This window comes from Patagioenas fasciata, chromosome 2, assembly GCF_037038585.1.
Source record: "Patagioenas fasciata isolate bPatFas1 chromosome 2, bPatFas1.hap1, whole genome shotgun sequence".
NCBI lineage: Eukaryota > Metazoa > Chordata > Aves > Columbiformes > Columbidae > Patagioenas > Patagioenas fasciata.
In genome coordinates, this window is record NC_092521.1 from 159,962,770 (window position 1) to 159,978,984 (window position 16,215).

The 16,215-nt window shown below is 39.4% G+C and overlaps 1 protein-coding gene across 2 annotated transcripts in view; it reads left to right on the forward strand.

Moving 5' to 3' along the window:
• Positions 1 to 16,215, forward strand: part of LMBR1 (limb development membrane protein 1) — a 73,112-nt gene that overhangs the window by 46,182 nt on the left and 10,715 nt on the right. For both annotated transcript variants that reach the window (XM_065830714.2, XM_071805320.1), the window contains 9 exons: positions 1,886 to 2,012; positions 2,449 to 2,517; positions 4,876 to 4,940; positions 6,091 to 6,163; positions 12,466 to 12,546; positions 13,473 to 13,549; positions 13,777 to 13,854; positions 14,718 to 14,791; positions 14,995 to 15,085. In XM_065830714.2, the coding sequence (XP_065686786.1) occupies positions 1,886 to 2,012; positions 2,449 to 2,517; positions 4,876 to 4,940; positions 6,091 to 6,163; positions 12,466 to 12,546; positions 13,473 to 13,549; positions 13,777 to 13,854; positions 14,718 to 14,791; positions 14,995 to 15,085 (735 nt within the window). The remainder of the gene's footprint in view (positions 1 to 1,885; positions 2,013 to 2,448; positions 2,518 to 4,875; positions 4,941 to 6,090; positions 6,164 to 12,465; positions 12,547 to 13,472; positions 13,550 to 13,776; positions 13,855 to 14,717; positions 14,792 to 14,994; positions 15,086 to 16,215) is intronic.

Here is a 16,215-nt window from a genome sequence, read left to right on the forward strand (position 1 = left end):
GACTGAAAGCTAGTTTCTGAGCACTACAAAAATGATGATTTAATATCTTTAAGCAAACTTAAAGCTGCTTGTATTGTACACAAAATACGTTATAGAAGTAAATCCATATCCTATCCATACTACCTTTAGTTTGAAATTTGATGTTTGAGATCCTTTGTGGAGTTGGATATAATCTACACAATTAAGCCTTAAGGGGAGTTTTGTGAAGGTCCCATTTTGACTGTGTTTGCTCAGCTGTTCTGGAGAGGGCTGAGGATGGAGAGGATCGGAGCTCCTGGTCGGGATGCCTGAGGTCCTCACCCATGGCCGGGTGCAGGGCTTATGTAGGGAGCAAAATTTTCAGGGTAAATGTAGTTTTTAAAATCAATTTTGTGTTAAGCAGTGAGGGGAAGTAAAAGTAGACAAAAAAGAAAGTAAAACAAGCTTTCTGCTTTGAACTGTGAAGTAGAGTTCTCAGTGGAATATGCCCAAGCTGGGGTGAGAAACAAAGAGGTTGAGTTTGCTTGTGGAGGTGTGTGCTGGCAAATGAAGAAAAACAAAAGTCAGATGGTGATGTGAACAGCAATCTGATGGTACCCTAATGGCAAGGTTATCTGAAGAAAGTGTCCCAATAGTGCTGTTGCTTGAAATTAGTAACATTAGGGTTAAAAACACTAGTAGAAAAGAAATAATTTTGTCTGTTTCGCAGAATCACAGAATGTCAGGGATTGGAAGGGATCTCAAAAGCTCATCCAGTCCAATCCCCCTGCCAGAGCAGGAACACCCAGCTGAGGTTCCACAGGAAGGTGTCCAGGCGGGTTTGAATGTCTGCAGAGAAGGAGACTCCACAACCCCCCTGGGCAGCCTCGGCCAGGCTCTGGCACCCTCACTGAGAAGAAATTTCTTCTCAAATTTAAGTGGAACCTCCTATGTTCCAGTTTGTACCCACTGCCCCTTGTCCTATCATTGGTTGTCACCGAGAAGAGCCTGGCTCCATCCTCGTGACGCTCACCCTTTATATTTTTATAAACATTAATGAAGTCACCCCTCAGTCTCCTCCAAGCTAAAGAGCCCCAGCTCCCTCAGCCTTTCCTCATAAGGGAGATGCTCCACTCCCTTCAGCATCTTTGTGGCTCTATTTTTTGATATACTTACATTTGCAAGCCTAACACTCATCTATTAGACTGTTAAATTTTTATACGCAGGAGCAAATACTGTATTATAACTTTGGAGAGCTGTGATCTGTGTGTGTTGGGAGTGAGATGTCCGTGTTGGATGGGGCGAGGACGGGAGGTGGGGGCTGCGGCAGCCCCGGGCACCCCGGAGCCGGCAGTTCTGCGGCCACGCACTTGAGGGCTCTGAAGACTGTGAGGAACCGGGCAGGAGCCGTTGCGCTTGAAAAATGTATTTTAACTAAATTGGTGCATTGTACCTGTGTGGAGTTTAATGCTCGCCGGGCCATTTGGCTATTTGCCATAATTGGCTTTCCATTCCCTTGATTGGAATCATAGATAAAAATTTGCTAATCCACTTTCTGTGCTGAGAGTATTAGGAAAGTAATCCATCTTTTAAAAATGCTCCGGCAAAATCATACGGTATAAAGAATACTTTATGGAATAATGAGATTAATGAGAACTGTAAGGCATATGCAATTTAAAACACTTTTTTTTTGTGGTTTTTAGGGGGAAAAAAGTAATCTGGGCACTATCAAGCCATAAGTACTTCCTTTTTTATGCACTACCTTTTAAGTGTGCATTACACGCTCTGCTTTTGCCTATATGATAAAATGCGAATGTATATGGAGGACGAAGGAACTGCTATTTATTTGTATTTTTTACGATTGAAAATACCTGATTCAAAGTTGCTGGCTGTGTTCTGTCCTCCCTCTCCCCTCTTCTGTCCACAGGGCATCAGGGCGCGCATTTTGGAAACCCTTGTAATGCTGATTCTTCTTGCACTGCTCATCCTTGGAATCGTGTGGGTGGCTTCAGCACTCATAGACAATGATGCTGCCAGTATGGAGTCTCTGTATGGTATGGAATTTAAAAAACAACAAACACAACACACTAGTGTAATTTTAAATACTGAAATGGATGTTTTCAATTATACATATTTCTAGTAAATGCTATGTGAGTATCGCACAGGTTGTGAAGAAGCTGTATTAATTTAGTCAATAAAGTTTTTTTCTGTTAAATCTGTTTTTAGCGTATTGAGAATTTCCATGCTCGTGTGAACATGATGTATGTTAAAAATGTCTTAAGTGGGATGGAAGTAAAAGCCGAAGATGATTTTTCAAGCTAAAATACTTGGGGATTTAGTTGCCTGCATTTACTGAATAATTCTTACTTTCTACTTGAAAATACAGTTGTTCAATCCTTGATGCTTAAGAAATTAAGTTAATTCAGTTGTGTTTGAGTTAAGTAGTGTATTTGTAACTAGATAAGACTGTGCTCAATATTTTCTTGACAGATCTCTGGGAATTCTACCTCCCGTATTTATATTCCTGTATATCACTGATGGGATGCTTGTTACTTCTGTGTAAGTATTTTCCTGATTATTCCAAAAGGTGCATGTTTTTATTTATTAAAGGCTAAAGGAAAGTGTTTTTCATTGTGAAAATGAAGATTGTGAAAGTCGAGAGTGTGAAAAATGTTGGTTTTAATGTAGAAGGAAATTTGTTAGGTTTGGGTTCTTAAATTTGTGAACAAACGCTATCTTACAGATTTTGGTGAACTGCACGCCTCACCCAAAATAACTTACATTTTTAACTTTTTGGAGCAGGTATTTGAAAAATAGGAACTCTGTTCTACAGAGAAAAACACAATTTTTAAATGAAATGTCTGGAGGAGATCAGTAGTATGGAGAGAAAGTTATTTTGGAACACTTAGTTTGTCCTATATTCAGTAAACAAGCGTTCCTTTTTTTAATTGAAAATGTTCCTGTATAGACAGAAGTTGGCACACAGTGCAATTAGCTTGTGTAACTGCAAAACTGGTATGTGGCCAGTCTGGAGGTCAGTTATATGGTTGTATATAAAATAAATGCAGTAAAAAACCCCAAAACAAACAAAACCAGCCTTATACCAACTGGTCTCAGCCAAAGTTCAGTGGTCCATGTTTAGGGGAATGAGAAGATGATGGAAGGCTCTAAATCCCGCTTATAATTTCAGCTCCCCCTGCCCTCCCCAGATAATTTGTAGAAAATTGCTGAGAGGGGACAGAATATCTCCTATTCTAGATTATTGTGATTTCACCTGTTCTCCAGGCTTTACAGGTTTACAATTAACACAGGGATGTCGCTGTGGAGAAAGGGTGTGGAATGGTGCTTTGAAAATTCCTCAAAATGAAGCAGATCTGTCTATGGAAGGTGCTGCTCACAAAGACCTCACTGAATCTGTGTGGAGATTCTTACATCCAGTTTAACACAGAAGTGAAAAAGTGATTCTGAATGTCTCATACGGGCTGTTCAGGAGTGTGATTCACAACAGCTGCTGGCTGTTTTAACAGGGAAGTTGGTTTACAAACTCCCTACATCTGCCTTGTGGTTTGTTTCAGCTGAGCTGAAAATGCAGTGTGTGTTCTGGGGCTACTGTGAACCACTTCACCCAAATAATTGGGATTCAATGCCAATTTTTAGAAGAGTTATTTGTAATTTTTACAGGCAAATCACTGAAGTTCTTTAAGGCCCTCTGAGCTGTTGTATGTGTAGCTGAAATGCCAGTGTATAGCAGTGGCAAAGTGGTAGATGTGGAGGTCGAGCATCATTAGATCTTCAGCTGGCTTAATTGCTGAAAGGCTCATTACAGTGGTGATTTGGAGCATCATTTCCTTTCTATTTTCTCTTTTTCCTGCAGCCTCCCACTGTCATAAAGGAAGACTGGCTTAAACGTTAGCCTTTTTGAATATTCTTGTGTTTTTCTTGTAGTACATAGTAGTCATAGTGAAACACCAGTTAATACAAATAACTGTAATCCTCACTCCGTTTGTAATCCTCAATTTTTTTGACAACACTGCTTTATTATAATGGAAACTACAAAAGTATATCCTCATCCATGATGTTACAAATTCCATTTCCTACACACTTTGGTATTTTAAAGCTGTTTTCCCTAAACTGTTAACTTCCACTAATAATTTTTGATTATCACGGTTTGAACCTTTGCACCTCACCTGGAAACCATCACAGGATATGGCCAAAAAGGGCCGATTATTATTTCATAGAAAAGCAGCTTAAAATTTGGTAGGTGAGCCTACTATCAACTGAAGTTACAGAATAGGCTTCAGAGCAAAGCAGTTTGATCATCTCTTGCCCTTACAGTTACACCTGTGCTAAAAGATTAAATGTGCCCAAGATGTTCTCCAATGCTGTGGCCAACTGGTGTCATTCTGTCTGTGCTATTGCAGTTAGCAGGAGGTGGCTGTGTATGAATTGCTTCGTGACAACGGTTCCTGGGCTGCATAAGCTCCAGAACTGCACCTGGGAATTGTTTGGAAAGTGTGAACTGGCCCAAGGCAACTCATGCAGGATAGTTCTAGGAATTTACCGGTGTACACAATGAAGTCTTAATGCCCAGGAATGTATCCTGGCACTACTAAATTTACTAGTGTAGACATAGCCTCTGGTGCCACATGCTTTGAATAAATAATTACTTGAGTAAGATTAAGCTACCTGATTATAGGGTGTTCCTTGTTGACAAAAAAATTCAGTCATGCATTTGGAGAGATACTTCTCATGTTCAAAATTCATGTGATAGCAACATGTTTTAAAGTTCCTGTTGGAGTTTGAATCTCTTGCAGTTCTCTTAAACTTGGTTATGTGTGGAACAGCATATTGAACATCCAAATAAATTGGTATTTGACATACAAATCCCAGTTTTGCAAAATTTTTCTTCCTCTGCAGTATGCACGCCAGTGGGACTTTCACGGATGTTTACAGTCATGGGTCAGTTGCTGGTGAAGCCAACGGTAAGTGTGACATGAATCTGTCCTCGTGTGCCACCTGTTAGAAGGCAGAATGGCATTAGGGTACTTTCTTTCAAAATGCTTGCACTTCTACAGAATTCTCTTCAGTTCAGAATTTCTATAGTCAATATTTATGTACTTGTTAAAAATCCTTTGTGTAGCACAAGAGCCTGCTTTTTCCACAGAAGTTTTTTAATAGCGTAGACTTCCTCTGATTTTTCCAATTTATATAAATGCTATATAAATTGCCAGTGTTGCCTCTGGTGTTTGTTTTACAAATGCCCCAAAAGTGTGGGCTTGTTCTGAATTTGAGAGCAAAGGATTCAAGGTAAACTAAGGCTGGATAACAAGGGAGGGACCTGGGGGTGCACTCAGGTGGGTGAGATTTCGGTAGTGGGATCTGTGAGAACTTCTTACCCAGAGATGCTCTGCTGGTCCTGTACTGAGTGCTGTGAGGACAGGGAGAAGTTTGCACCATGTGCAAGTGCTCTGGTGACTTTGCTGTCATGTTTCCTGGTTCGCATTAGTAAAATTTGTGTGCACTTAATCCTAGCATTGCTTTTCATTAGTCAGCTCACCTCTGAAAATACATAGAAAATATTTAGTGTTTTGGTCTTTGTAAGCTTTAAACTCAAAGCACCTGATACTAAGGTAGACAGGCTTCATTTAGTTGGTTTTAACTTCCAACAGGAATTTATATTTCCTTGAAATATTGGTTTACATTAAGAAGTCACTTTTTAACATACTTTTCCAAAATCTGCGGTTATTTTTTGTTTAAATCAAATTGAGTGTGAAGGTTGATAGGTTATTAATTTTTTTTCCCTAGAAAATATTTGAATGTTTTGAATGGTTTGAATATAGGTCAGATGTGTGGTCCCTTCCCCTGTTCCTTAAGTCTCTTTAGACTGAAACTGAACATAAGAGCTTTAACCTGAAATGACAGCTTAACAAAAATTTACCTACAGTAAAGACATAGATCTGTAACAAAATGGAATAACTTTTTGTGGCGCTCTTTTAAGTATCAGTGTTGTAAAGCTGTAGACTATATATATTTAAAATAGAGGTTACTAGAACAGAACAAACCTGACTAGATCAGTGCAGTCAGTAAAACAAGTGATTGATGCTCAGATGGTGTTTCTGTTTCCAAATACAGATCCTTGAAGACCTGGATGAGCAGATGTATATCATCACTTTAGAGGAAGAAGCGATTCAGAGGAAGCTCAATGGTATGTTGTTCTGACACTGCTTCAAATGCAGTATTTGGAGTAGAGTGGTTCTGGTCACGAGTATTAATCTCACTGTTACAGAACATTTGCCCTCAGAATACAAAATTTCATCATCTTAGTATGTAACAAGCATTATAGGTTTACATTTTGTTGCTCGGTGTGCTGTTCAAGATTGGCTCGTGTGTGTGGCTTGGTTTTTAATGTGTTCATCAGCTCTACTATGTGAATATTCTGAGACTGAGAAAACAAATTGAATAGTTGACCCAGACCCACCACCCTTACTACAAAATAGTTTGGATTGGTAAATGGCTATTTTAGCCTTGTCTGAAGAACTATGGAATTATATTAGCAAGAGGCTCAACTTCCTGCATTAGGAGTTTTGGGTTTTTATTTCGATGATTTTTTTCTGTTTCATTATTATTTAGAATCTTAGAGTAATAATTCACTAAACATCAAAGCAGCCCTTTATATTCTAGGAGCTATTTGTTGAGTTTTATAATTTTAATAATTCCATTAATGAATTATTATACAAATGTTTTAGACTTCTTGTATTTAGTATTGCAATTTTGCACTTCTTGATAAGGTGTTTCTGTTTTGAAGTATTTTAAAAGCAGTAGGAAGTTTTGGCTTCCAAGAGAGTGAGTATTGCAGCATGGCAGGCACCAATTATGAACATCATCAATTCTCTAAACCTGGAAGTTATGTTGTCCACCTTCTCCTCTGAATTGCTTTTGACTGCATGGATAAGCCATCCATCCACAATTTACACAAATGCTTCAGGTTGGAAAACCAAAGAATATTCATGTCATGACATATCCATTGTTGTGTTGTCTTTTGACGTATTTTAGTCTTAATTTTCTCCATTTCCTGCCTTTCTCTCTTATTCTTCAGTCTTCTGTCATATGTCTCAATCCTTTCTTCTTTCAAATCTCAGTAAGTCTCCTTTCAAAGTTGCTTGGTCAGGAAAAGTGCTTCTGATAACAGCAGATCATGGTGGTCGTCTTTATTTCAGCCTTTAAAATTTGTGGAGGAGTAGTGACTTCTTTGTGCTAAAATCAGCCGTGGTTTCAGTTTTAAAGTAATGTTCACCTTTGGTATTTTGGAAGCTTAGGTTTTTATGCTGACACATGTATATATACAAACGCACACACACAAAGAGGTGCATGCAGTGAATGTCTTTGAAGCTGTGATGGGGTAATTATAATTGTTCTGTGTGTTTGATGTTAGCTAGCAACTGTACAATATTTGCTACTGAATATTATAAGTTGTCATGGAGATTGTGCATATGTACAAGAAAAGCAATACAGAAAAATGACCCCATAGTTTATTCAAGTATCTGTTAGAAGTAGTACGGAGTGGTTTCCACTGTTCAGGTGGATAACGTGATTATTTAGGTGATAGTTGCTGTTTTTCTGAGTAGAAGTCTGTGCAACAGTTGTTTATATTACAAGTTAGTTGTGAGGTGGACATTGTTTGGAGGCATCTACTAATGGGATCTGGATTTCGGATGTGCAGGTGGCTCCCCTAACCTGTAGCCAAAAGACTGGGTTCTCTTTCTGCGAATGGGTTAGTGTTGAATGTGAAGTGGAAGTGCAACGCACCCGTGTTACACCCAGCTCTCGCCAGCTGGTCCTTGAGAGGGGAAAGACGTGGGGATTAACTGTCCGGACAGGAGAGGGGTCGGAATTCTGCTGTTTTGCATGTTGAGGGAATGGTATTGACACCACTATCTGAAGGAATGCTTGAAAACCCATAGTTTGGTGTACAGAGAAAATTAATAGACTTAAGCTGAAAAGCAGATAAAAAGCTAAACTTGGATATAGCATGTAGGTGGGGGGCAATGTGTTATATGCATAAGATGATACTACGCAAGACTTCTGAGTAATTAAAGTAATTTTAAGTATGGTTCTTATGTGGTAAGTGTGGAAAGCTTCATCTTCTCTGCCAGAAGTCTTTCTGCCATAATCTGTACATATTAGAAAAATAGATACCATTTTAGCCAGAACTAGAAAGACTCATGCTTATCATGTTATTACATTTCTGAAATACGTACACTATTTACATGTGCAAAGAGCTGAATTTTTATTAGAACCGAAGAGGAGTGGAGCACAGGCTTAAGCAATACTTGGGGATTGTCTTTTTTTCTTGGTGGAATAATGGCTCTCACAATCCTAACACTGCTTTGCTCTGTCCTAATTAATGTTTTGTCTGACAATGCCTGGACACAGGAGGGGTGTAGCATCAATCACTGTTCCCCCTGAACAGGCTGGGCAAAGCCCGTCCTTTCAGACGAGGAAAAATGTTCAGTTGTGTGAGCTGGTGCCCTTCTTGATTCATATACTGATTAATATAGATGTAACTGTTGTGACAGTGATGCAATTGATAGTGTTTTTTGAAACTCTTCATATTTGAAAATAACTCTAGGTGTGAAAGTGTATATCTCCTTTTGGAAATGGATTTTCTTTCTTCTCCCTTGTCTACAGTTTATAACAAAAAATCAGAGAGGGGGGTGGAAAGTTTGATCGTGTTATCTACCCCAGTATTTTTATCTATTGAAGAGATATTGGGCTTTGGGAAAATGTTTGTTTCCAGTGTATTATATTTCAGTACCCACATCACTCCTACAGTCGAAGAATAAAGCCGGGACTTTTTTATATTAGAAGAAAAAAGTTGCCTTCGGCTATTAGTTTTCCTGAATCCAAAGAGAGGGGTGGAGTAGGATCAAAAATACTTACTTGATCAAAGTTATTGGCTCTGAAGGTATCCTTACCTATGTAAGAAAGATGAAAGGTGTTGTTTTTATTGCACGCTAGTAACAGTGTAATTTTGAACTAATTGGTGTTGAACTGCCAATCACCTAGGGGGAATGCAAATAGATACTCTTACAATTTCCTTTGAGGTACTGAAATCTTATGTCGGGGCTGGAAGAAAAACAGAATAATACCGTTAAATTGACCTTAAATGAGCTGCTTTGTGGCTTTCTCGGAGAATCCCTTCTAACTTTTCATTGCTAGTCCAAACAAGTCTCGTCTCCCAATTTGATTTATTGGCTAGACAGCACTGACATTGAACTTTGTGTGTGTTTGAAATAAAGCTAATGTTATAGAGCTTTTAAGAATTTGGCTGCATCCTTTTCAAATACTCTTTTGACTGATCTGAAACTTTGCCTTCCCCTCTTGTAAAATACCCTTTTGTGTAGCAACCTGTTGTTTGCTACTACTTTTAAGGAGGAACTACAACAGCACTTAAATATGATTCACAATTTCTACTGAAGTGTCAGGGACCTAATGTGATCGCACTGACTTTGTTGGGAAGGTTTCCACGAATCTCAGCGTTTTGAGCTTGGGATTTTTATACCGAGGGAAGGAAACAACATATATCTTGAATAAAGCTTTTCCTCAGAGACCCCTAAATCAGTTATGGAAAAGAAGAAAATATCAGATTAACTCAAGTTTTCTTAGTTTTTCAACTGCTTCCATTGAAGTTCTTGAGACTTTTTCCACTGAGCTCTATAGCAATCCCTTTTCTTAAGTCATAGTCATTAGTCATTCTGTAAAACAGATGTTTTAGACATTTTTGGCAGGAATGCATCAGACAAAAGCTTATTTTTCTAATGATGAGATTTTTTTTTTTCTCAAAACCCCTGTATTGTGATGACTTATTTAAAAGACACTGAGAAATTAAACTGACGTGCATAATGTAGGCACTTGAAGTAAGTAGAAGTTGTCACAAAACAGTGTTTGTAGGTCTATAGTGGTTAATCTCGGGATTTGAGATATTTATATGTTTGAAGACATGTAAATATTACCACATGCACATTATGGCACTGCTATCAAAGATAAAAGTTTAGGCGTAGCACAGTGGGGATGTCTTATATGCAAAAATGTGTGTGAAAGAAGCATGCAGTTAAACATTTGAAACTCAGTTTTTGAAACACTTGGATGCCTCACTGATAATTTGACTGCACTGAACAAATCAGTATTAATACTCCAAAATGAAACTATTAAAAGTTTGAAAATTCGAGAAATACTCTTTAATATGGTGGTTTTCAGGTAGGAATGTGAGGTTGGGTGGGAAAAGAAATTTACCTTATCTTGTACTGAGATTGCTGGATGGAAAATAAGGAAATGATGAGATTTGACTGTGAAGTAGCGTTAGTGTGCCAGCAACCTAAGTGCTATTTAGTTTTTGTAGGCAAATGATCAAGATATGAGATAAGAACCTGGACAAGACTATTTGTGCTTTAGAAATTTATTAGAGAGTGTTTAAAAACGTATCTGGAGGATGGTGCTATTACAGGTTAGCTCACAATGGAAGGTGAGGCCCAGGGTGGGGAACGGCCAACAGGTGAAGGGTGTCAGTGTAAATAAAGAAATAAGGTAACAGAGAGGACTTTGGGTTTATTAAGACCTTGAACTGTTGCTGCAGCAGAATGAGATTGGTCCGGAACAGGCAGGGAAAATACCAGCCCTCTTAACTTATTTTGAAGTGATGTTATTCAGACATAAAAGGGATGCAACTGGAGAGTGTTGTCAACTTATCCCAGGCAGAATGTTTCCAGTTTGTGATTGCAGGGAGTAAAGCAGAAGTAATGACATCAGAACTGAAGCAGCAGATCTCTAGTCAGCATTTCAGAACTGTGTCGGTGCCTGAATGCTGGGCAGTGTTTGTAGAGGAACTGGAGACAAGGAGAGAAGCCACAGTGTGCTTGAACTGGAGAAGAGATGGGAGGTTGAAGGGAAAAGGATGGAGAGGGAAAATGGTCTGCATTGCCTAGAGCCCCTGTAGGGGTAGGAGGAAGAGTTGCTGAGCGACTTTTAGGCAGAGAATAATTAGCAAGGGAGGGAGGAATTAAAATTATGGTTGCCAGTTTTCAGCAGGTGTAGAGGAGAGATTTGGAGGAGCAGTGTAAGGAAAGGGACCTGGGGGTCCTGGGGACAGCAGGATGACCATGAGCCAGCCCTGTGCCCTTGTGGCCAGGAAGGCCAATGGTACATGGGGTGGATTAGAAGGGGGGTGGTCAGTAGGTCCAGGGAGGTTCTCCTTTCCCTCTACTCTGCCCTGGTGAGACCACATCTGGAATATTGTGCCCAGTTCTGGGCTTCTCAGTTCCAGAAGGACAGGGAACTGCTGGAGAGAGTCCAGTGCAGGGCAACAAAGATGATGAAGGGAGTGGAGCATCTCCTGTGTGAGGAAAGGCTGAGGGAGCTGGGGCTCTTTAGCTTGGAGGAGACTGAGGGGTGACTTCATTAATGTTTATAAATATGTAAAGGGTGAGTGTCACGAGGATGGAGCCAGGCTCTTCTCAGTGACAACCAATGATAAGACAAGGGGTAATGGGTTCAAACTGGAACACAGGAGGTTCCACTTAAATTTGAGAAGAAACTTCTTCTCAGTGAGGGTGCCAGAGCCTGGCCCAGGCTGCCCAGGGAGGTTGTGGAGTCTCCTTCTCTGCAGACATTCAAACCCGCCTGGACACCTTCCTGTGGAACCTCAGCTGGGTGTTCCTGCTCCGGCGGGGGGATTGGACTGGATGAACTTTCGAGGTCCCTTCCAATCCCTCACATTCTGTGATTCTGTGTGACCTGCACGTGCTGTAAACTGTGAAAAGTGGAAGAATATGGTCTTGTGGGTGGTTGCAAGAAAGATCTGATCGTGTTGTCAGAGGGAGCTTTATGATACAAAGAGACTGACAAAATTGGGCAAACTGATGTGAGCAGAAAACATGTCCACAAGTAGGTCAGCAGTGTGGAAACCGTGTTTGAGTAAAAAGTCCTGGTGAAAGGGAGGGGGGCCGAAGCTGAAACTGGAGGTCCAGCCACCAGCTTACTTTGTTGGGAGGCAAAGGTCCACTCTGACTTTAAGTTGCTAAATAATGATGCCCTTGAAGGGTGTCCAGAGGTTCTTTATATCCTTATATATGAATCATATTGAGATACAATAAGGAATTTGAGCCATCCTGTGTCAGGCTGCCATACCACAACTGTTTTTTGGACCCCTGCAGTGGTTCAGCAATAGCTGTTCTCTTAGTTCTTGAAGCAGCTGCTCAACAGAATAGCCAGGGATCAGAGAAGATCACTCTGAAACCTGTGTTGAACCCTTCTGGTTAGACACAATTAGAGGGTTCTTGCCGAAGCCTCTACTTTTATTTTTGAAAAGAAGTTGAAGAGTCTCAAAAACAAACCTGCAGTTTAAAGTCACAGGTGTGGATGTGAGGTTTCCTAAATCTGAATCATCACCCTGTCTCTTACAGTACTATAGTGATTCTCATCCAAAAGAAAACACTGTCTTCTGTTTTACAGGTGTATCCTCCACGGTGGAATACCAGACAGTGGAGTTGGAACGGGAGCTTGAAAAAGTGAAAAGCAAGAAAACTAATCTAGGTAATTTTTATTTTCTACTGTTTCATGTGGATTGCGGTTTAGTAAGTGACCTTAATCAAATGACTGCTACAAGCTAAACTCAGCACCTTAATTCCAGTTGTGTTCTGAACCGTATTTGTGCATTTGCAGTCCTTTCAAATTGTCATAGTTGCTATAAATGTATCACATGAGATCATTGTGCCCCTCTAACAAACAAATTTAAGTAGGGAGTCTGATTTGGATCTTATTTTTAACATACTTTTAGAGAAATTGCAACGCTCTTGACATCCTGACATTGGTATAATCTAAGACATTATTTTTTTCTTTGCTCTTGAATTATTTCTGTAAAAGTCAAATTATTCTTAAGAACGGTAGAATAATTCTTAGCTGGTTTGTCTTTTAAAACCTGTAAGTGATACTTTTGACAGTGGCAGCTGCTCAACAGACATCTACCTACTTATTCAAAAGCTTACAGGATGTTGCTTGTATCAGTGTGTTATGTGCAAAACTCAGACTGGTAAGACAAATGCATTGGGTTTTCTTTTTAGACATACTAGTGATGTGCAGTGAGTTAGTCTTACCTTTCCTGCTTTATTAGAGGAAAATACTGCTTAAATATTTGCAATTCCCTTCTGTCCCTTTAGGTCTTACTAAAGTATACATGTAAACAGTTTATTTTCAAATTCATCATGTTTTAAACTTTGCAGAACTGCTGTATGCCAGGGGAAAAAATGTTATGATGAAACAGGCCTGAAGAGGCTTCATATATTCGGAGCTGCTTTATACAGCTGTTCAGGGTGGACGTTTTTATGGTTCTGGTTCAAGACAAGATCACTTTTTCTTACCTGTAGTTATAACAAGAGCTTATAGATATCTGAACGGCTTATACTTTGTTTTCTTCTGAGGTGACCTGTGGTATTAAGCTGCTGTTTTTCTCTTCTGAACAGAACGTCGGAAAAAAGCTTCTGCTTGGGAAAGGAATTTAGTTTATCCAGCTGTTATGATATTGCTACTGATTGGGACGGTAAGAATTTTTATTTCCCCCCCCCCCCCAAAAAAAAAGTATAAAGAAATATATGGTCGTTTGGGGAAGTAGTTTTAAAATTTTTGAGTGGTGTGTGTTTGAGCAACAAACTTGATATTTTTTGCTTGACTATTTTAAAATAACATTATGGAATCTAAGGATAGATGTATACACTTTTAAGATGTGGAATACTTTTAAATAACGAGACTGTTTCTGCTTCTTTATAGTCCATCTCAGTCCTCTTAGTTGCTCTCAACATTCTTTACCTCTTGGTTGATGAGACTGCAATGCCAAAGGGATCAGGGGTAAAGTAAACTCTTATCATTTTATAACTTTAGTAACGCTTTGGAGCTCGAACAGAAGTGCATGTGAGAACTTTTGCTTTAACACTGAAACTAATGAGCCTTAACCTTCTAGGTTTTGGTCTTGTGCACACATGAACGTTTAGTGCGAGTTCTTAATAAAACTAGTCCAGAATCTTTATGAAGATGCAGTGATTCACTAGAGTAAATCATTAATTTGGAGCTTGCATTTTAATCATCTGCTTTTATACGGTCTAGAAATGTTCCGTTTAGGAGACTGTGTCAAAAACAAATATGGAAAGCCTGTCTTGTGTGTGTGTTCCTTTTACAAAACATGATATTTTTCCCCCTTTACGATAAAAGTACTTCAAGAAATTAAAGAACAGCAGATTGAGAAGAAGAGTCTTTAATGATGAGGAGGGTTTTATTAGCTCGGTGTTGCCTTCCTCTGCGTGTAGCCGTGCACGATCTGGCAGAGCTGGAAGAGGTGTTTAGCGGTGGTGGCCGCTCTGCCTGTGGTATTGTGAACAACTGAAGTGTTTATTTTTGAGACATCTTATTTTGGTTTCCAAAGTAATTGAGTGTAACGTGCAGCGTGATGGGTAGATGCAGTGTCTATGAAGTGTGAATCATTAGACTGTCTGTCTTAGTAATACATGCAACTGGTGTTTGAAAGCTGCCTGGTGCAGTTGCACAGGATGGGAGACTTGCAGGTCAGCCCATCAGAATGCCCCTTAAATTCGGAATTGAGGGCTGTATTTCATGTGAGATGTTAGTTTTTTTGGTCCTGGTAGAAGTTAACTTTATAAACATCCACGTGTATCTTCTTAAATTATGTCAAGTATGGTTTTTTTTTGTTTTCGTAGGGGCCTGGAATAGGAAACGCTTCCCTGTCCACCTTCGGTTTTGTGGGAGCAGCAATTGAAATAATTTTGATTTTGTATCCTTTCTTTAAGAATTCTGTCTGTTAACAAATATTCTCTCCAGTTTTCTGGGACACTGGTAATTTACTAAGACACTTGCCTGGAAAGAAGAAAGAGACAGGTCGGCCCTTCTCAAGCATTTTAAGTGTTTTTCTTTAGTTCTTAAGCCTTGAGTGAAACTTGCGTTCCTCGGAGGTTCCTTTTTCCTTGATTCTCACAGCTATCTGATGGTATCCTCTGTCGTCGGCTTCTATAGTCTTCGTTTTTTTGAAGATTTCACTCCCAGGAAGGATGACACAACTATGACAAAGGTGAGCTCAAGTCTGTGCTGGCCACAGCCCCCTCCTCAATTTCTTGCCACCGAAGACAAACTGACTCTTTGAGTCAGTAATTGCCCTGAATGGCTCATTTGCAGTGATGGGTATTTGTTTGTAGCTGCTGCGTAAACACAAACTGGAAGATTTTCAAAATGCTGAATGAGTGGGAAAAAGGATGTGCTCTGTTTGGTTTGGATGGCATCCATTCACTTGTGAAAAGCCGGGAATAGCAGAGCTTGTTACCCAGCTATAGAAAAGCCAGTGAAAGAACTTTTTTCAAAGGAAACCTATTGCTAATGAGTAACTGGGATTGTGGCAACTGTACTTCAGGGAACTGGTTTGAAATCTGAAGAACTCAGTCCCTAGAAGTAATACAGACAGAGTAATTCAAATTTGAATAATTAAACTAAGACTGAGGAGGTCTATTCAGCAACATTGTGCAGTCTGAGGCTAATTTGACTTTGGCTTCAGAATAACAAATGCTGTTACCTAATGGGGAGGAACACACTGAGGTTTGTGGCAAAAGATTCCCACAGCTGACAAGGGACCGTGATCAGTACCCAAGGAACAGATGTTGAATGTAATTTTTCAGTGTTTCATTGTGTGGCTTTTTTTAAAGACATTTTTAGCATAAATTGCTGAAAGTGATAAAGTAGGTAAACACACAGAATGGTTATAGTAAGTAGCTAGTAGAGAGTTGTAATGTTCCTAATGTTTTCTCTTGTTTGTTTACAGTACACCGAGAATAGCATAGAAATAAGTACAGATTGCACAGATACCTATCTACTTTTAAGAAGTTTTCTGTTTATTTTCTTTTGAATTATGGAGAATAAGAGCTGAAGAAAATGATCCCTTATGCGAGAGAGCTTCAATTACTCTTTATAAAGGCTTCACATGAACTAGAATAAAATCTTAACAGCTGTGAATTTTTTCTGCTATTTGAAGTAGTCAACAGGCGTTCAGTTGAAAGGAAGCTCTTTGTAATTTTTTCAATAATGCTAATCCTGCAAGCAGTTACATACATAGCTTAAGCTGATATATCAGTCATCTCTTGGGAACCCATGGAATGGTCCTTTCATACAAAGTTTGCAGGAATTAAGTAAACAGTCGACGCTTTGCAATGT